The sequence below is a fragment of the Orcinus orca genome, chromosome 3, assembly GCF_937001465.1.
Source record: "Orcinus orca chromosome 3, mOrcOrc1.1, whole genome shotgun sequence".
Lineage (NCBI taxonomy): Eukaryota > Metazoa > Chordata > Mammalia > Artiodactyla > Delphinidae > Orcinus > Orcinus orca.
In genome coordinates this window covers 74,953,922-74,976,034 of record NC_064561.1, presented here as the reverse complement: position 1 = coordinate 74,976,034, position 22,113 = coordinate 74,953,922, and the positions used below count along the sequence as shown (strand labels likewise).

Below are 22,113 nucleotides of genomic sequence, written 5' to 3'. Positions count from 1 at the left end.
TGATCGGTCAGAATGAGGGATTTTAAGGATGGGTCCACGTATATTGCGTGGAGAGTCAGAGAAGAACATTCTCGAATGAGGGATCCATCTATCCATCTTTATATACAAATGAATTTATATATATATATAAATATAAATATAAATGAATAAAACTGCATTGTTCAGGACACTAGAAGTAGTTTGGATAGCAAAATAAAAAGGAATGAGTTCAACAAGATTGGGACCATCGATTGAAAAAGAATGACTTTAGGACTTACCTGGTGGCGCAGTGGTTGAGAGTCCACCTGCCGATGCAGGGGACCCGGGTTCGTGCCCCTCTCCGGGAAGATCCCACATGCCGCGGAGCGGCTGGGCCCGTGAGCCATGGCCACTGACCCTGCGCGTCTGGAGCCTGTGCTCCGCAACGGGAGAGGCCACAACAGTGAGAGGCCCGCGTACCGCAAAAAAAAAAAGAAAGAAAAAGAAAAAGAATGACTTTAGCAAATTATAAAATGCAAATATATGTTGTTTATATTTTTCATAATGATGTTATAAGGCTATATAGGTAAAACTGCTTTTTCAACTGGAAAAAGATTATACAAATATTAATTAAGGATATTTTAGTATTTAGTGTCAGTCATAGAAATTTATTCTCTTAAATCCAGTCTTTGAAATATAGATAACTTTTTTTTAACATCTTTATTGGAGTATAATTGCTTTACAATGGTGTGTCAGTTTCTGCTTTATAACAAAGTGAATCAGTTATACATATACATATATCCCCATATCTCTTCCCTCTTGCGTCTCCCTGCCTCCCACCCTCCCTATCCCACCCCTCTAGGTGGTCACAAAGCACTGAGCTGATCTCCCTGTGCCATGCGGCTGCTTCCCACTAGCTATGGGTTTTACATTTGGTGGTGTATATATGACCATGCCACTCTCTCACTTTGTCCCAGCTTTCCCTTCCCCCTCCCCGTGTCCTCAAGTCCATTCTCTAGTAGGTCTGCGTATAGATAACTTTTTGAAATATATATATGTATGTATGTTTCTGTCTCCATTCATTTTTTTTAATTTATGTTTTTCAATTAAAATGTTTGAGGAACTGAAGGCAGAGCATTGAACAAATAAAGTCATTGTACACATGGAGCTTTCTACAGACAATAAACAAACGCAATGTCCAACGTGTGTGAATACTCTAAAGAAAAATAATTTAGCGTAAGGGGTAAAGAGTGATTCAGCAATGGGAGTTAGAGAAGGTGATGTCATGCAACCTTTGTGCACATCTTGTTCCTTAAAAAGTGGAATCTTACTCTCTGTTCTGTTCCTCAGCTTGCTTTGTTCATTCCTCACTGTGTTTATGGACATCTTTTCCCATATCAGCACATGCAGATCCAATTCATTCTTTTCATGTATTATGTTATATGGATTACATGGATATTCCACAATTTATCCAACCAGTATCCTGTTGTTGAACAATTACATCATTTAACACAAAGATGGAATGAACAGATTTTTAAGCACTCACCCATGTTTCTGTAACTTGACTTCCTAGAAGTAAAAGTGCTGGGTCAAAGGATATGTGTATTTTAAATTTTGATAGATTATACATTTTGCTCTTTTTAAAAAAATATTTATTTATTTAGGCTGCCCCGGTCTTAGATGCTGCATGCAGGATATTTTAGATGCAGCACATGGACGCTTAGTTGCAACACGCGGACTTCCTAGTTGCAGCATGCATGTGGGATCTAGTTCCCTGACCAGGGATCGAACTCAGGCCCCCTGCATTGGGAGTGCAGAGTCTTAGCCACTGGACCACCAGGGAAGTCCCTATGGCTATATATATATATATTTTTGTTTGTTTGTTTTGCGGTTCACGGGCCTCTCACTGTTGGGGCCTCTCCCGTTGTGGAGCATAGGCTCTGGACGTGCAGGCTCAGTGGCCATGGCTCACGGGCCCAGCCACTCCGCAGTATGTGGGATCTTCCCGGACCGGGGCACGAACCTGTGTCCCCTGCATCGGCAGGCAGACTCTCTACCACTGCGCCACCAGGGAAGCCCTATCACTTCTTTATTGACTTGAAATGCCACTCCTTCATAACTAAATATGTACAAATTTAATTTGTTTGGACATTCTGTTTTCTTCCAAAGATCTGTTTGTGCCAGGATTTGTACTGCTTTAATTTCCATAATTTTATAGAATATTTTGATATCTGGTAGGGCAAGTCCCTCCTAAATATTCTTCTTTTCCTCAGTTTTCTTTATTGCTCCTAGGTATTTATTTTTCTAGATGAACTTTATTCACAAACTTTCAAGTTTTCCACAAAACGATATTAAGATGTATTTGTCAGGTAACTTTAAAAAAAAAAAATTTTTTTTTTTTTTTGGTCACACTGTGCAGCTTGCAGGATCTTAGTTCCCTGACCTGGGATCAAACCCTGGCCCTTGGCATTGAAAGCGCAGAGTTTCTGGACCGCCAGGGAATTCCCATTTGTCAGCTAATTTTAAAAGAAATTGCACTGCAGGGACTTCCCTGGTGGTCCAGTGGTTAAGACTCCCCACTCCCAATGCAGGGGGCCCAGGTTCAACCCCAGGTTGGGGAACTAAGATCCCACATACCGCAACTAAGCACGCATGCCGCAACTACTGAGCCCTTGCACTCTAGAGCCCATGCACCACAACTAGAGAAGCCTGTGGGCTGCAATGAAGAGCCCTCGTGCCACAGTGAAGACCCACAGCAGCTAAAATAAATTAATTAATTAATTTTAAAAAAAGGAAACAAATGGCTCAGGAAGAGCTTTAAAAAAAAAAAGAAAGAAATTGCACTACAGCAAATGTAAAATGGCAAGAGACAGAATAAGATATAAGAAATAGAGAGGAGGAAGCAAATGACATTTTTTGTGGTGATTTGGTTTGCACACCTGGAAAACCTACAAGAGTTAACTGAAAGCATCTAGATACAGGGGCCAGATACACACACACACACACACACACACACACACACACACACACACACACACTACAATAATGTTTTGCTTTTTCAGGACTTCCCTGGTGGTCCAGTGGTTAAGAATCTGCCTTCCAATGCAGGGGACAAGGGTTCAATCCCTGGTCAGGGAACTAAGATCCCACATGCAGGGCAACTAATCCCGTGCGCCGCAACTAAGACCCGACACAGCCAAAAAAAAAAAAAAAAATCTTTTTTTTCAACGGCAAGACCAAGCCAATGTAGCTCTTTCCCATTGAGGCCCATGGACTTGAGGGACTCACAACTTTGTCCAGAGGGCCCAGGCTAAAATTCAGACACTAAGTACTGTAAACCTTAATGGGTAGAAGCTGAGAAAAATTTAAAACTCTTGTGAAAGCTGCAAGTAATTTCTAGCTGGCAAAAATGAACACTTTAGGAGGGAAGGGGGGAAGGGCAAGATAGAGGTAGGGGATTAAGAGGCACAAACTATTAGGTTTGCTACAAGGATATATTGTACGGGACTTCCCTAGTGGTCCAGTGGTTAAGAATCCACCTGCCAATGCAGGGGACATGGGTTCAATCCCTGGTCTGGAAAGATCCCACATGCCTCGGAGCAACGAAGCCCGTGCACCATAACTATTGAGGTTGCGTGCTGCAACTACTGAAGCCCGCGCCTAGGGCCCGTGCTCCACAACAACAGAAGCCACCACAATGAGAAGCCTGTGCACTGCAACGAAGAGTAGCCCCCACTCGCCACAACTAGAGAAAGCCCGCGTGCAGCAACGAAGACACAACGCAGCCAAAAAAAAAAAAGGATATATTGTACAACAGGAGGAATATAGAAAATACTTTATAATAAGTATAAATGGAATATAACCTTCAAAATTTGTGAATCACTATACTGTACACCTGTAACATATAATATTGTATATCAACTATACGTCAATTAAAAAAAAGGAAAAAAATGAACACTACTAAGACTTAAGCAGACTATCCTTTTATCCTAGGAAAGCTTCCACCAAGTGTCTTACAGTTATGTAAGATGTGGGGGGAAAGGGGGGTTGGGATGAATTGGGATATTGGGATTGACACATATACACTAATATGTATAGAACAGATAACTGATAAGAACCTGCTGTATAGCACAGGGAACTCTACTTCACATCACTGAACAGTAGAAACTAACACAACATTGTAAAACAACTATACCCCAATAAAAAAAAATTAAAAAACAAAAAAAAGAAAAGGAAACTGAAATTGAAAGACTGGTTTTGAGAATTAAACCTTACCTCAGCTAATGATTTTAATTGACACTATGCTGCTGTGAAACAAAGTTGGATTTATTTCATAACTCAATGTTAGAAAACAGTAGGAGACATAGACAAAAGGCACATTTTATTATGTGGTATTTATTTTCCATGATATATTCATTTTGGGACAATACACTTTTTTAAAGCTTTATTGAGGTTTGGTATACAATAACTTGCATATATTTATAGTGTATGAAGATGAGATTTGATATTTATAAAATATTTTATATATTATAAGCTTTTTATAAGGCTGAAATCATCACCACAATCATGATCATGAACATATCTATCACCACCAAAAGTTTCTTAATGCAACACTGTAATTCCTGATTACCACCCCTCTGTCACCATCCTTCAGAAACCACTGATCAGCTTTTTGTCACTGTAGATACTTTGCAATGGGTTAAAATTTATATGAATGGAATAATACAGTGTTCTTTTTAACAATGCTTTTTTCACTCAATCATATTGAGATCCACCCAAGTTATTACAATTATAGATAGTTTAATTCTTTTTTTTTTTCTGTGGTACGCGTGCCTCTCACTGTTGTGGTCTCCCCTGTTGCGGAGCACGGGCTCCGGACGTGCAGGCTCAGCAGCCATGGCTCACGGGCCTAGCCGCTCCGCGGCATGTGGTATCTTTCTGGACCGGGGCACAAAACCGTGTTCCCTGCATTGGCAGGCGGACTCCCAACCACTGCGCCACCAGGGAAGCCCCGATAGTTTAATTCTTAATGCTAACTTGTACTCAACTTTATTGCTATTCGACAACTTGCTTATCCATTAACTTGTTGATGTGCCATAGAGCATGCCCAGTTGTTGGTTGTTATAAATAAAGCTATGAACTTTTGACTAAAAAAAAAAAAAGATGTGGGGGAAAGGTGGATGTAAAAGGATGGATGTGCTGGAGGGAGATTTGCATCTCTGAACTGGGTTGCTTTTGGTCAGGATGGTTGTTTCCTGCCCTGACCCTGACCGGTTCATGAGCATCTGTGGTTAGAGAGCTGAGCACAGAACATAGCTTGCCACCTCATGAGCAGGGAAACGATACACTCCACAGGGACCTGTGCTTAGAAAAGTCCCACACTTGGCTTAATGCTTTGCTATTGCTGTCTTGAAATTCTTAATAACTTTTGAACAGGGAGTCTCACATTTTAATTTTGTACTGGGCCCTATATATTATGTAGCTGATCCTGTTACCGAGTCCAAGCTCACTCTGCTCGCCGCACGGCATGCCAATAAATCGGGAGATGAGGTGTTGAGGCAAGGAACAGCGACTGTATTCGGAAAGCCGGCACACCAAGAAGACTGCAGACTAGGGTCTCCCAAAAACCATCTTATCGGGGTCTGGATGCCAGTTTCTTTTATAGAACAGAGAGGGGGAGGAGGTGAGGAAGTAAAGTAAAAAGGTAATGCATTAGTTTTATCTGGCTTGGCCATCATTGGGAAGGGGATGTGTTAATTTCTTCTTTTCTGCAGCCATTCACAGGTGGGCAGGGTCAGATTGTCTCCCTGTGACCTGAACAAAGGCACTTTAACATTCAGGCAGAGGGGCAGGGTTCCCTGTGGCAGGTCATTATGTATGATTATAATAACAAAAGCAACAGAGAGCAAAGGTTACAGTCAAAGAAACAGATCCAACATGGAGTCCGATTTAGTTCTTCCCTATTACAATCCTGCACCAGAAGTTGGTGAATGTGTTTTCATAAGAATGTGAGACTAACCACAATGGAAACTAGCTCCACCAGCATCAGGAAGAGGGGAGAGAACAGATCCACCAACTTTAAAGGTTTTTGCCCTTTCATTATGTTTTACAACTAGTTATTGCAACTATTCAGGAAAAAGTGCTGTAAAATTGGACCCTGGTGCAAAATCAAATGTGGGTTCTTCCTTCATATGCCTTTGCGTACCACAAAAAGAGATCTTCTCCTTCCAGTAGGATAAGAGAATTTGACTAACTTGGTTAAGTAAGGGAGAGGTTCAGAGCAGGGAGACCATTTGTTTTGTAAAGGGGAGTGGCCATGCAAGGGGACTGGTGGAAAGCCATTCGGGGCCTCTGTGGATATGAGGCTCTGGTTCTCCAAATGAAAAAAAGGATGGCCCTTCCATCCACCTCTGGGCTTGTGGGTGAGAGTGGTGCCTAAAGCTCCCTGGAGTGGGCTAAGAGCTGCCTTCCTCAATTATTTCCACTTTCCAAGGGGGCTTGAAAACTAAATACTCAAAAATTGTATCGTATTCTCTCATCTTCATACACAGCTGCTCGGGTCCTTGGGCCTTGATGACATGCCTTGCTGTGATATAAAGCTGTGTGCTTTTGAGTCCAGGATTTGCTGGTTTAGGAGAAACGGAAGTTGACATGCTGAGAGAAGTAGAGAAGAGAGACAGAAAGACCTACCTAGACTTGATTGCCTTTTCCTTTGATTCTTTGGGTTATCACAGCCTTCCTTCAGTAAATCTCTTTTGTGATTAAGATGGTTCAAGTCAAGTTTCTGTGCCTTGCCCCCAGAGGATCCCCGTTTTACAAATTAAGGGACTGAGACTCAGACCTCTTTGTTAAGTGATTTATCCAAGGCCCACTGCCCTGAGCTTTTTCCATTATACAACTCTCCTTCCCCTCTAGCCAGTTTTGTTTATAGTCAGCCCTCCTTATCTGCAGGTTGGGTATCTATGGATTCAATCAACCATAGAATGAAAATATTTGGGGAAAAAATTCCAGAAAGTTCCAAAAAGCAAAACTTGAATTTGCACTGGCAACTGTTTACATAGTATTTACATGTATTTACAATGTATATTTATATAGCATTTACATTTATATAAATGTATAAATGCATAAATTTATACATTTATAATGTATAAATGTATAAATTTATATAAATGTATATATTTATATAGCATTTACATTGTATTAGGTATTACAAATAATCTACAAATGATTTAAAGTACACAGGAGGATGTGTGTAGGTTTTATGCAAATACTGCACTGGTTTGTATAAGGAACTTGAGCATCCACGGATTTTTCGGGGGCGTTGGAAAGTGTCCTGGAACCAAGCCCCTGAGGATACTGAGGAATGACTGTATTTTGCGATAATATAGAATGAATGCCCTTATATATTTTAGGATTCAATTGCAAGAAACACAAAACGAAACTTTGGCTAAATAAACAAAGACTTTATTAGTAGTTTATTGGCTGGCTCATAATTTAGAAAGAGGAAGTACAGCCTTGAGAAGGCCTTGAACCAGAAAAGTCCAGATCTTAGTCATAGGAGCTTGTGTGCTACCTTTTTAGGCAATTGCCAGCAGATGATCAGGTCCAACCCCCTGTGGTACCTGTGTGCCTCATTTCAACAGTGAAGTTCCCTTGTAGGAGTTTGCTTGGCTTCTTAGTGAGATGTGCCCATCCCTCTGGTAGGGGGTGGGATCCCACAGTTAGCAAGCCACCAGAATGAAGAAGATCAGAGGAATACTTTAAGGAATGAATGCTGAGCAGAAAAAACAAAAGCTGTACATTATATCCTATAACAGGACCTCTTCATAAGATATTTCCATGTAAAATTTTTCACAAGTAGACAACAGTGGGAGAGGTAACGTGTTTTACAAAGGCCTACAGGTGGCCAAACATTTAGAAATGTCATATAGGCACTTCCCTGGTGGTCCAGTGGGTAAGACTCCGTGCTCTCAGGTCCGGGTTCGACCCCTGGTTGGGGAACTAGATCCTGCATGCCTGCCACAACTAAGAGCTCACATGTCACAATTAAAAGATCCTGTGTGGGGAGATCAGCTCGGTGCTTTGTGACCACCTAGAGGGGTGGGATAGGGAGGGTGGGAGGGAGAGAGATGCAAGAGGGAAGAGATATGGGAACGTATGTATATGGATAACTGATTCACTTTGTTATAAAGCAGAGACTAACACACCATTGTAAAGCAATTATACTGTAATAAAGATGTTAAAAAAAAAAAAGGTCCTGTGTGCTAAAACTAAGACCCAGAGCAGCAAAAATAAATAAATAAATATTTAAATATTTTTTTAAAATAGAAATGTCATATAGCAAAAACAAGGGAAAAAAAAACAAAAAAAACACAAAGGAAACTAGCTGAAATGAAAATACCCATCTCAGCTCTCTTTCTCTCTCCCTTTTCTGGTGAGGAGGATATAAACTTCTGTGCTCTAAATCCAAACATTTTAATTGCAAGGTCAGATATATGATGGTTGATTTATTAAAGTTCATGTGAAATTTGGAATGATGATCTAATATTTCTTCCAGACATACCCTCATTCATCGAATGTCTCTGGCCGCCCACCCCCTCTAGTGTACCTTTTCTGCGACGTGGGTCCTGAGGCAAAAATGACTTTATCCCGGTTTGAGCTCGAGTCTTGAAACCACACCCCTCCTGCCTTTATTAAAACACAAATGATCCATTTTCATTACGGAAAAACTTAAAATAGAGATTGAGAAAACAATGCATGTTACTTTCCACTATCTACGTATAGAGATGTTTGAGGTTTTCTTTTTAAAAAAAAAAAAATTATTTATTTATTTTTGGCTGTGTTGGGTCTTTGTTGCTGTGCGCAGGCTTTCTCTAGTTGCAGCGAGCGGGGGCTACTCTTTGTTGCGATGCGTGGGCCCGTGGGCTCCAGTAATTGCAGCTCGTGAGCTGTAGAGCACAGGCTCAGTAGTTGTGGCACACGGGCTTAGCCGCTCTGCGGCATGTGGGATCTTCCTGGACCAGGGCTCGAACCCGTGTCCCCTGCATTGGCAGGCAGATTCTTAACCACTGCACCACCAGGGAAGTCCCACAGCTGAAACTTAACTAATTCTAACACATTTTAAAATATCATGGACAATGTTTCTCGAGAATTTTATTTATTTATTTATTTAGCTGTGTCGGGTCTTAACTGCAGCATGTGGGATTTAGTTGATGTGGCATGCAAACTCTTAGTTGTGGCAGAATTATTTCTAGACAGAATTGTTTCTTAAGTTTTTGACTTTTAAAGAAAAGTTTTACTTCTGGTAAATGTAAAAAATATGGAAAAACACAGAATTTACTTTTAGGTCCTTATGTGTACATAGATTAAACATTTGTAAAAATTTAGTATTGTCTTTGAATGTATATCTTAAGGTTTAAAAAATATGAAGTGAGTAATATTTTACCATACCAAACACTCCTTTCTGTGATAGATAAAACAACTGATAAAAGCTTTTTAAATTTTTTTCCACGTTACTAGTGCTACTAGTGAAAAAACCCAAGTTGGCCAAAATACTTAAAAATAAATACCTCTAAATCATTTTTCATTAGAATGCTAATCAGAAAAATATTAAATCAAGATTCAGTTTATGTGGTGTCTAAAGCAAGAAAGAAAATAGTAATTACATTTTTTTAATGAATAAGAGCGGCAAGATAGCCTCTTTCTAAAAAAAGCAGGTACATCCTAAGAGCACTTAAATTTTTTGTGAGAAGCACTTTATATAGTGCTTCAAGTTCAAGACGGCTCTGGAGTTGTCAACAGATCCTTTTCTTGTACTTGCTGTGGGTAAATTTGCTATAAAGATTTTCTTTTTGCACCATCTGGTTTTTAGCAATCTTTTGAGAATTTGGAAAATTTGAATCAACTCCAGACGTTGTTAAGAGTTGCTTCAAATTTCCAAGTATTACCAGCATTTGTAAATCTTCTCCATTTTAGATATTATACACCTTTCCATTCATTACGTGTTGAACCAGGATTATTTTTGTGACAAAACATTTATGCCCTGTCTCTGCATTTTAAAAATTCTAACTGTTGGGAGTTCCCTGTGGTCTAGTGGTTAGGATTCAGCGCTTTCACTGCCATGGCCTGGGTTCAATCCTGCAAGGTACATGTCATGGTCAAACAAACAAACAAATAAAAAAACTAACTATTCTGTTTCTTTTCCATTTTCTTCAGTGAAGTTTCATGAATCCATTTTAAAATAGATGTCATGAAGGACTTTTTTTGGGAGGTATAATTGACACATATTACTTTCAGGTGTACAACATAATGACTTGTATTTTTATATAGTACTAAATGATCACCCCAGTAAGTCTGTTTAGCATCCATATGAAGGGCTTTTTATCATTGCTAAATCCTCAAAGTGAATTTTTTTTTTCCTTTTTGGCTGCGCTGTGCAGCTTGCGGGATCTCAGTTCCCCGACCACAGATTGAACCCGCGCAACAGCAGTGAAAACCTGAAATCCTAACCACTAGGCCTCCGGGGAACTCCCTCAAAGTGAATTTTAATCCCAATAATTTTTACATGAAGATACTTATTGCATTTAGAAAGTGGGGTTGTTTTTAAATTATATCTCTGATTTTCTTCTTTTTTAAAAAAATTATTTTATTTTTGGCTGCGTTGGGTCTTCGTTGCTGCGCGAGGGCTTTCTCTAGTTGCAGCGAGTGGGGGGCTGCTCTTTGTTGTGGTGCACGGGCTTCTCATTGCAGTGGCTTCTCTTGTTGCGGAGCACGGGCTCTAGGCACGCAGGCTTCAGTAGTTGTGGCTCGCGGGCTTCAGTAATTGTGGTGCTTGGGGTTAGTTGCTCCGTGGCATATGGAATCTTCCTGCACCAGGGATCGAACCCAGGTCCCCTGCATTGGCAGGCAGATTCTTAACCACTGCGACACCAGGGAAGTCCCTTCATTCTGTTTTCGACAACTTTTTTTCAGAGTACTTGCCACTTCTCCCATTCTCCCTCAAAGCCCAATTTGCCTTAATGTGGGCTAGAGGTCACAGAAATCCCTGCTCCCACCATCTAAGAGCTTTAAGGATTGAAGGTATATGAATCAGTATGGTAAGAAAATAGCCCACTGTAATAAAGTTCCAGGGAAATTTGATTCCAAAGAAGCAAATATAGACTAGAAGTCTTAGAATCTAAAGAACATCCGAGAGTTTTGAAATTCCTCACTGCTCCATTTCACCAGGCCAACTGCAGAAAAAGCACAGAAGCCCCATCCTGTGAAGGATCAGGATTCTAACTTGTATTGATAGTTAGCTAGATTTAATTTAATCACAGGTTATTTAATCAGGCTGCTATTGGTGAAATCTTTTGTGGTTTCCTTCTTTTTCCCTGCCATTAAAATCGTAACCCAGTTGTCACCTAGAGGCTTCAGTGCACTTAGAGAATTGGGTAAACCTGGCTTTGATATCCAGGGTCTGGGGTAATTCAAAGACTACTCTACTCTTCTAGTGGTTTAATTCCTCTTAGGTTCCTGCCCCAGGTCACACCTGGGTTATGAAGTTGCATTCCCCTTTCATGTGCCCACCAGAAATCCCATCACACCAAGTGGCTCATGATTTTACTGAAGATTTATGGGCTGCTGTAAAGGGTGGTCACATTGTAGATGACATGACCACTCTCTCTCTCTGTGGCAATCAATGACCTCTCTCATTTCTTCTCAGATCCAGTTCCTTCTGCCCTTCCAAACTCCCACAGTCCCTACACATTACCTTGTGAAGCTCTCTGGAAAGTGAAGTACAGTAAATGCCCTCCCCTATATATATAATGTTTATTTCAAAGCCCACCCAGGACTATCTGGATTCCTCAGTGCTCTAGGATTCTGGGACAACATCTTCTTCCACTGCATCAACACTGTGAGACATGTGTGGGGTGCCTTTCCAGCTCATGATGACACAGTCTTCTGAGACTGGGATTAGTGACCCTGTATTCTCAGGTATACCTGACTGAACCAGTTTGACTGATCCAAGCTGGACCATTACCTGGGAATTTTATAATAGAACTGAAGGTCTTCAGTTTTCATCTCTGCATAGGGCTGGACTTGAAACATGTACATTCGGAGCTGACAGGCAGCCAGTACATGAAGAGAGAGAAATTGGGTCTACAGAGAAAGAAGTATATTAAGATACCTTTAGCTTCAAATAATAGAAATCTGGAATCAAAAGGTTTTATACTTGCCTGAGTGTGTCTGTAAGGTTCTCTGTTGACTGTCCCTGTTTCTCTAGTCTATGCTGATGGGTCTCTGTGCTAATAATACCCACTGTGTGGCACATGTCCAGGATAGATGTCCTTGGAGGACCCCTCTGGGCCTCCTACTCCATAGTTCCCTGATGAGGGGATCCCAGCTCCAGCTTGACCATTCCTTCTCAACTGCTGCCTCCTGTTGCAAGGGTCTCTCCCAGCCAGCAGCTTCTTGGGTAGGGTCTGGTGAAACAGTTCAAGTTCAGCCACCTCTTCTAACGTGCGGTAGATCCAGCGGGAATACTTATTTCCTTGTCACACCATATTACTTTCCTCTCTTGGTCCCTTCATATAGCTTGCTGTCTTCAGTTTTCTTTTCTTTTGTTCATATTTGCCCCTCCTTTGTTCAAAGGGGGAAACTGGCTAGCATGCTGCCTCAGCAAATGGCCAACTAAGGCATGGAATGGAGGTCTCCCCTCCCTATGTACCTCTCTCCAGTCTTTACAAGAGCCTTCCTTCTCATTTGTTTTCCCTGGAGAGAGAGCACCTTCTGCCTCTCTCCTGCTGGGAAGAGAAAATCCCTTCTCATCATGAAGTAATCCTGCACTCCCCGCAAAGCAAATCACCAAGTGCCCTTCACTCCTCCTCACTTCTACAGAGACCTGGAAGGGTGGGGTGGTTGGAGTAGGGAGGAGGCTGGTAATGTCTAGCCTGTTTCTGCTTAGTCTCTTGGGGAGTTGCCTGGCTCCAATTACTGGCAATTTTCTTAAGGGTGTAGGTTAGTTTTCACTTCTTTGTTCTCACCTGTGGGCCCTAATCACCAATTCTGGGACAACTGGGAAAAATCTCACACAATATCCTATTAGAGCAACAATAGTAACGACCACCTCTAATATTTCTTGAGCATATCCTCTGTGTCAGGTAATGTATATTTTATAATAACTGTCTTATTTATGTGTCACATCAATCTTATGAGGTAGGTCCTATTATTTCCCCCATTTTGTAGGTGAGGAAACTGAGTCTTGTAGACTATAAGCCACTTGGAACTGGTATTCAAGCCCAGGCTGTAGGGTTAAGTAGTCTACTATACTCCCTCTCTTGTATACACAGGGGAAGCATGCTTGCCCATCATTTTGTAAGGATATATTCCTTGAAGTAGAACTCTTGTCACAGAGTATGCACACTTTTCCCAAAATGCTCTCTAGAACGACAGAACCAGATCATATTTTCCCTGATACCTTTGCCAGTAAGGTGTATTGCAGTTTGTTTTATATCATATAATATTGTTTTTCCAATATGCTATAAAGAATAGAATTTCACTGTTGTTTAATTAACATTTTAAAAAATCCCAGGTGAAAAAAAAAAAAAATCCCAGGTGAAGTTGAACATTTTATGTTTATTTGTCATTTGTACTTATTCTTTCTTTTAAACCATTTTATTTTATTTTTTTGGCTGCACCATGTGGCTTGTGGGACCTTACTTCTTATTATTTAGTGAACTTTGTTTTCTAATCTTTGGTCCATTTTTTATGATTGACTTATGACAAGTATGTATATACAAAGAATATTTGATGTCACATACCTTTTTTAAAAAAAATATTTATTTTGACTGCACTGAATCTTAGCTGTGGCACGTGGGATCTTTAATGTGGCATGCAGGATCTTTTAGTTGTGGCATGCAGGCTCATAGTTGCAGCATGCAGGATTCTTAGTTGCAGCATGCATGTGGGATCTACTTCCCCGACCAGGGATTGAACCTGGGCCCCCTGCATTGGGAGCGCAGAGTCTTACCCACTGGACCACCAGGGAAGTCCCTGATGTCACATATCTTAAGGATATTTCTTCCCAAGTTGTTGTCAAAGAATAAAATTTTTTAATGTGGGAAAGTATACAAAACATAAAATTCATCATTTTAACCATTTTTAGGTATACAATTGAATGGCATTAAGTATATTCACAATGTCAGGCAATCATTACCACTATCCATTTCCAGAACATTTTTTATCATCCCTAATAGAAACTGTGTACCTAGGAATTCCCTGGCAGTCCAATGGTTAGGACTCGGTGCTTTCACTGCCGAGGGCGCAGGTTCAATCCTTGATCAGGGAATTAAGATCCAGCAAGCCGGGACTTCCCTGGTGGCACAGTGCTTAAGAATCCACCTGCCAATGCAGGGGACACAGGTCCGAACCCTGGTCTGGGAAGATCCCACATGCTGTGGAGCAACTAAGCCTGTGCTCTAGAGTCTCTGCTCTAGAGCCTGTGAGCCACAACTGCTGAGTCCACATGCTACAACTACTGAAGCCCACGTGCCTAGAGCCTGTGCTTGCAACAAGAGAAGCCATCGCAATGAGAAGCCTGTGCACCACAAGGAAGAGTAGCCCCCGCTCACCACAACTAGAGAAAGCCCCCGCGCAGCAATGAAGACCCAACACAGCCAAAAATAAATAAATAAATTCATTAAAAAAAAAAAAGATCAAGCAAGCCTCACCGGCGTGGCCGAAAACAAGCAAACAAAAACAACAGAGAGCTTCCCTGGTGGCACAGTAGTTGAGAGTCTGCCTGCCGATGTGGGGGACGTGGGTTCGGGCCCCGGTCCAGGAGGATCCCATATGCTGCAGAGCAACTGGGCCCGTGAGCCACAACTGCTGAGCCTGTGCGTCTGGAGCCTGTGCTCCACAACAAGGGAGTCCGTGATAGTGACAGGCCCGTGCACCGTGATGAGGAGTGGCCCCCACTTGCCACAGCTAGGGAGAGCCCTCGTGCAGAAACGAAGACCCAACACAGCAAAAATAAATAAATTAATTAAAAAACTCCTACCCCCAACATCTTCTAAAAAAAAAAGAAAACAGAAAAACGCTACCCCCCCCAAAAAAAACCCAAACTGTGTACCCATTAAAAAATAACTCTGATTCACCCTTTCCCACAGCCTATGGTAACCTCCATTCTATGTTCTACGAATTTGCTTATTCTAGGTACCTCATATATGAGGAAGTCATACATTTGTCCTTTTGTGCCTGGCTTATTTCAATTAGGATAATGCTCTCAAGGTTTATTCAAATTGTACCATATATCAGAATTTCATCCCTTTTTTATAGCTGAATAGTATTCCATTGCATGTGTATACCACATTTTGTTTATCCATTCATCTGTCGGTGCACACTTAGCTTGTTTCCACACTTCGGCTATTGTGAATAATGCTGCTGTAAACATTGGTGTATGTGTATCTGTTTGAGTCTTTGTTTACAATTCTTTTAGGTTTATACCTAGGAATGGAATTGCTGGATCATATGGTAATTCTATGTTTAACTTTTTCAGGACAAAGTATATAATTTTTAAAAAGTTAAAAACATACAAATATATATAGTGAGGCTATGTCAGTGATTTACTTACCTCAGTGAGGAGACCAGCAGGAGAGTAAAGATCATTCAATGGAGAACTCAAGATCCTGAAGTGAAAGAAAGAATGCTGAAATTAGATTGCTAAGTTAAATACAAAACCTGTTATTGTTCTACAGGGCAATGAAAGCATAATCTTTGGGAGTATCTTTACTACCAGATAGAAATCATTTGCATCTCTCCCAAACAAATACCATTTGTGATATCAATCTTCTACAATCTTTTACAATTTAACTAAGTTAGCTAATTTTACAGTCTGGCGGTAATCTTTTTGAACTTTGTATTTATTGCTTTTCATTTTGTTTACGGTCTTTTCTGCATTCATTTTTCTATCTTTGCTTTTACTGTTTTTGTCTTTTGTTGTCCTTACAAAAGATCATTACGTGTGTGTGTGGTTGCATAAATATATATAATGTATATATTCACCTTTATTTTCTGGTAATCGTATGTTTTTATTTTTGAAACTTAATTTGTAAACCTTTAAGTATTTGACTTATCAGGAATATACTCTTGCATACGGTAGGGATCTAAAATTTTTTTCCCAAATGGTTAGCTAATATCCCAACACCACCTCTCCCTCACTAGTGTGAAATGCCAAGTATCATATACTGGATTCTCATACTTGGATATGTTTCTGGAATTTTATTTCTGTTTGTCCTTGTCTTTTCTGGTACCAGTATCACAGCTGTAATTATTACTGCTTCATTACACTGTGTTGCCTCTTATAGAGGGAACAGAATGTCTCTGCTACCAGCAACCATGCCTTTAGTCAAAGTGAGCTACTTCTCACAGAGGCAGGGCAAGTGCCCAGCCTTGCTTCACAAGCACCAGCAACTCTCAAATATTTCAGTGCTTTAGGAAATTCCACTGAAAATTCTAGAGAAAGGCACCCACCTAAGGGATCTGAAAGTAAAGGCTGAGTGCTATGTGTGTGTGCTTGAGAGGTGGGGGGCAGGGGGTGGAGTGAGGAGCTCATTCATGAACTTCCTCTCAACCACGTAGTTTTACTTTCTGTTTGTTTACATGGAGATGCCAGATTGTCACTGTGTCCTCTCTGCTTTAGAAGGGGATTTTACTTTTAGAGAAGAAGCCCTAAGAAAGAACATAAGAGAGAAGCCCTGATGGAGGCATTTTTGTCACTCTACTGACACTCTAAATGACTGGAAGAGATCTTTTAGTGTGATGGGGCCTTCTTGGGGCCCTGGATCTCATCTCATTTAGGGGTAAGATGACACGCGAAAGACGAATATACTACGCTTTCCTGACTTCTCAAAACAAGTGCTAGTACCATTGGAATAAAAAAAGATATCCCAAGCTCTGTTCACTGGCACAAACTACTGAATCAAGTGAGGATATTCAGCTGGGATCTTTTCATTGCTCTTTTCAAAAATAACTCTTGCCTTCAGTGGAAATGGCACAAAATATGGCCATATTTAATAGACTAAATAGTATTCTTAAAGGGCCAGTCATCCATTTCTGAAGAATGACTTATTAACCTCATTTCTACTCTTTGCTGAGTGCCTTATTCTTTCAAAGCATTTCAAGAATACATAAAGTTCTTATCATGCTTTTTGTTTCACAGTATCTCCATAGTGGAAGTTTCTTCCCGCTACCTTTTTCAGTCTTGTCTTTGTCTTGTCTGGAAGAGAAACTGATGCTTCCAGTGAGCTCAAGTCATCCCCTCTGTTGTTTCAGCCTGCTGTAGCTGTTGCTGCTGCCTTTGGCCATGGGGATGGATTCCTGTGCCACTGCCAGGAAAACATGTTAGTCACTCTCCTCTGAGTTAGAGCTTGCACTGCTGGCGTTCAAGTGTCAAACTGTAATCGTCTGTGATATATTTAGATTTTGAACTCACTTTGCATTTGAACATTAACTACATGTCCACAAGAAAATAAATCGTCCTCCTGTGGTTGTGACGCCATGCCTGGGCAGAGTGCCACATGAAATTTTTCATAGTAACACTGTTCATAGTAACACTGATTCTTTATCAAATTACACATATTCATACCCCAGATTCCTCTTTAATCAGGAAACCTGAAAAGTGAATTATTATCTGAGGCCACAGGACCTTTTAAAATCATTGTCCTTGAGTCTTAGAGCAAGAAGCAAAGAGCATTCTGTCCTGAGACAAAGAAGCTGTATTTAGCTGAAGGGAAACCAGCACAGGATACACTGAGTCCTGATGAATTTGACACTTTAAACAAAAGATGGTAAAAGAGTTTTGTAATTTGCAGACATGAGATGGCAGGATAGCTCCCTGGGGGGGGTCCCTCTGTACTCGGGAACAGGACAAGCCAGAGCAAAACCCAGCTGAGCAGGTGAGTCTGAACAGGTGAGAGTCACGTTTCTGGTCTCAGCAGACCAGACCAAGAGGCTGGACTTTGGGGGTGGAGTTGGAATGTCAGCTGCTATAGAGGTGGAAGAAGGCTGAGTCTGGGGCTGGTTGAGGAGAGGGTGGAGCTTATAGGTAAGGAGGCTATGAATCAGGTCAGGAAAATTATCAGGGATCAAGAGACCTAGATGAAGGGGTTAAAATTTCCTGATGGTATCAGTCTGTGTGGCCTGGAGAAATCTTTGCAAAGTTCACCCAGCATTTTAAGACTATAAAGAGGGAAAGGTTTGGGATACTGATGATACTGCAGGACGTATGTATAAGTGTAATCAGCCCGAATAAAGGCAAAAGGTGAGGCTTTGGGAAAGGACCTCAGAATGAGATCATAGTGCTACTATGTAAGCAGACGGTATAATAGTGTGAGGAAGGACACTAGGATTTCAGCGAATTTGGGGTTAGGAGTGAACTCTAATGGTAGTTTCTATATCAGAAGAGTGTTAAGATTAGAAAAATACTTGAGGGAAAAAACCAGGAGACTAAATTGTGCCCTATTACTCCTTATATTTATGCTTGTTATACTTGTACTTATAATTAAACAACGTTTAAACAGGTTTTCTTTAGACTTCTCAGAGTCTTTAAAATGACATTATTAACCTATTCATATCTCATAGAACACAGTTTGGGAAAGGCTGGTTTAACCTAATAAAAAAGGCACAACCAAATTCAACCATCATATATACATAACAAAAACACTGAAAGTAAGGAAAGTATTCCAAAAGGTCTACAATGAATGACTAGTTGAATTAATTTCTCTTATTCTTTTGTTTCCCATATTTACTCTATGGAGCCTTCACAAGGAACATGAGCTTAAAGAAAACAGTGGTGTAGTTGTAGGAGGCCATTTTGAAATTGGAGTTTTAAAAGTTATATAACCTTGGACAAGCTCTTTAACCTCATCAGGTCTGTTTTTTCATCTTCAAAATTGGAAAATAACACCCACCTAATGGGTATGCTGTGAGGATTAAATGGATTATGATATCCAAATCACTCAGCACAATGTCTGGCACATACTGTAGGAGCTAGAGATGAAGTAATTACCATTATTATTGAGTTGTTAGAGTTTTAGAGTTTAAGAAAGGAGCGCTGGTTCTGCTAAGGGCATTGGTCCACTCACTGTGATATCAGGGAAGCCAGAAAACACCATTATCTGAGTTTGTAGCTTACTTGTGAAGCAAATGATTCCAGAACCTGCTCCAGAATATAGAACAGGATTCCACTGGACACCTGGCAGGGAAGACTATGAATTCCCAACTGACTGAGAAACTTTTGTCTTGTGGTAGGCAGGCTATGAACACTGTGTACTGAAAACAGACAAAAAATTTGCTAATTGCTTAGAACTAAATTTGATCATTGTATCAGAGAAAGGCATTTAACAACTTCCTTCTAAAATACTCAAGATGCTCTGCTAAATGAAAAGAACTTGTGCTACACCCATGGTGCCTTTAACATTAAATATTCTGGCAACTTTACTGCTTCACAATCGATTCTTGGAAACTTGTTCCTTTAGATTCTTTGGAATTCTTAAATAACCTTTTCTGACTTCATTTATTTAAATATCCCAGAATAGCCTCTTGAGCTATAAGTTTGATGATCAAATACACTATTTTTAGCAGGAAGAGTGCTCTCTGTAACTGATGTTATGCTTCATTTTGAGAAGGACAAATTGTTCAAAAGATTGATAGAACCAGTGGTATTTTAAACTGAAAGCAGTGCCAAGGCAAATAAGGCAGGTAGGTATGAAGTTGGAACACAAAAAGATAGGGATGTTTTTTGCCAGTTTAGCTAAAGGCTGGGGAGGCCTCGCACAAGATGGAAGGCAGAGACAGAGTCCACAACCCAGACATAGTGATCTTCTAGGTAGTTTAGGCACTTCAGCCTAGGTCAGGCTTGTTACCCAAAAACTGGGTTCCCCTCTTGGTGGGTGTTGAGCCAAAAGACACAACCAAGCCAAAGATAGGGAGAATGAAGGATTTATTGCTTGAAGTTAGAAAGGAGAACACCGGGGATCTTTCCCAAAGCAGTGTCTCCCTGAACAGCAAAACTGGGGAAGTTTTAAGCCAAGAGTACGTGCATATCCATGAAAGGCCTTGTGTGGTATATGCATATTCATGAAGGGGCTTGAGCTGAGGAGATTTTTAACATTGAACTGGGACAAAGCTTTAGGTGATTAAAGCCACAAGTGTCAGAAAAGATCAACATCATTCCATCCTCCATCTGGGTGGGGGCCTTAGTTCCTGTAGAACTTGAAGATGTGTATCATATTATGTACATCCCTTGAGGAGGAACTAGGACTCTGTTTTATTGCTGAACTACTGTTTCTTGACTGCTTTTCCTTTGTTCCTGCATTCCCTCACTTCCCTTACGATCATTAATTACTGAGACCTGTTCAACGACAAGCATTGTGGCCAGGCGTAGATCAAAAAATGGCTTCGGCCAAATATGGCTTTTCTTACGTCAAGAAAGCCATGCCTGGTTCTCTTTCTCTGTGGACCCCCTACCCTATCTGTTTACAGACTGGCTTGTTTGTCCAGTGCTTAATAACCCAGAGTAGACAGATGGAGACAGGACTCTGTCATAGGTAAAGCCAGTAACATCTTTGGTGTTATTGATATCCTCCTAGGTGGGAGAAAAATAGGAGATAGAGGAAGGAAGGTCAAGTACAATTTTTCTTATTTTTCTTTACTTTTAAAATTGTGGTAAAATATACATAAGGAAACTTACCATTTTAACCATTTTAAAGTGTACAAATCAGTGGCATTATGTACATTCACATTGTTGTACAACCAGCACCACTATCCAACTCTAGAACTTTTTCATCATCCCAGACTGAAACACTGTACCCATTAAACAGTAACTCTCCAATCCCTCCTACCAGCCAGCCCCTAGTGACCACTATTCTATTTTCTGTTTCTATGAATTTGCCTATTCTAGGCGCCTTGTGTAAATGTAATTAGTCAATATTTGTTTTTTGTGTGTCTAGCTTCTTTGACTTAGCATGATGTTTTCAAGGTTCATCCATGTTGCATCGTGTTAGAATTTTGTTCCTTTTTAGGCTGCATAATACCCCATCATACATATATACCACATCTTGAAAACACATTCATGCATCAGCGGACATTTGGGTTGTTTCCACCTTTTGGCTATTGTGAATAATGCTGTGAATATGGGTGTACAAGCATCTGTTTGTCCTTGTTCTCTTTTTCAAAGGCTTTTTCTTCCTGCCTCCACACCTCCTATTACAGCCTCAGGGAGCACTCAGTGCTTGTTTTTGAAGACAAAAACAGGTTTGATTTAGCCAAAATGTGAGAACCGTGTGGTGATTAGCAAGTTTAAAGGCACCCAACGTGGGCTTTGGGCATTGCTCCTGGAGACTGAGGTACCTTCTTAGGCAGCAGGTGTGAAATAAAATTCATATTTTATGGCAAGACTAGAAAAATTTAAACAAAAATTTTCTCTGCCCTTTCGCCTCCGCTCCCCCATTATGTGTGGACAAACTTGCCACCAGGTACTGGGACCCCATTTACCTGTCTAGCTACTCTTGTACTGGATTCAGGTTTTGTGAGGTTGAAGCTCATACAATGCTTAAGTATTTACAAAGTAAATACTTAGAATAAGACATCACATCAAATTACTGAAGACATGGAAATTCAGATTCCCTGTCTTCTGAGATATCTTTAAGCGATTTATCAGAAATGCTCATTACAAAGAGTTGCTTCTCGATTGACAGCTGGCTTCCGCTCCACAACTGGAAGCCACCGTAACTCTCAGCAACTCCTTGCTCTCCCAGGTGCCCATGCAAGTGAGGGGTCCTGATGATTCGCTAGCTTCATTTCATCCTGCCACTTACCGGCTGGTCTGAACGTACCTAGGAGCATGTCATCTACCTCAGTGTCTCTTGCATCCAGCTCAAGACGTGCTTAGAATGGGTTGGGGATTGAAAGGCTTAAGTGCCATAGGCTCCTCAGTCTGACCTAAGGACAGGAGTGGTTTAGAAAACGGTGCGACGAGGCTGAACGAAAAAAACAAGGCGGTGGACTTGAGGGTGGAGTCCTCCCCTCCGCCGCAGAGGGCGCTGTCTTTGACTTTGACAGTGTCTTAGCTAAGACTGCCGAAGGCCGCGTTCCAACGGCGGCCTTCTCTACCCA

At 40.9% G+C, this 22,113-nt stretch overlaps 1 protein-coding gene across 7 annotated transcripts in view; it reads right to left on the bottom strand.

The window, feature by feature from the left end:
- Nucleotides 1-22,113, bottom strand: part of ZCCHC10 (zinc finger CCHC-type containing 10) — a 48,838-nt gene that overhangs the window by 26,453 nt on the left and 272 nt on the right. The window contains exons 2-6 of one of the 7 annotated variants that reach the window (XM_049707270.1): nt 19,133-21,977; nt 17,190-17,324; nt 15,572-15,626; nt 8,567-8,646; nt 258-391 (exon numbers count right to left, since the gene is read on the bottom strand). In XM_049707270.1, the coding sequence (XP_049563227.1) occupies nt 258-336 (79 nt within the window). In that variant the 5' untranslated portion in view covers nt 337-391; nt 8,567-8,646; nt 15,572-15,626; nt 17,190-17,324; nt 19,133-21,977. Of the gene's footprint in view, nt 1-257; nt 392-8,566; nt 8,647-15,571; nt 15,627-17,189; nt 17,325-19,132; nt 22,107-22,113 lie in introns of those variants that run through there. The other 6 variants (XM_049707267.1, XM_049707269.1, XM_049707271.1 and 3 more) reach the window with 6 other exon arrangements.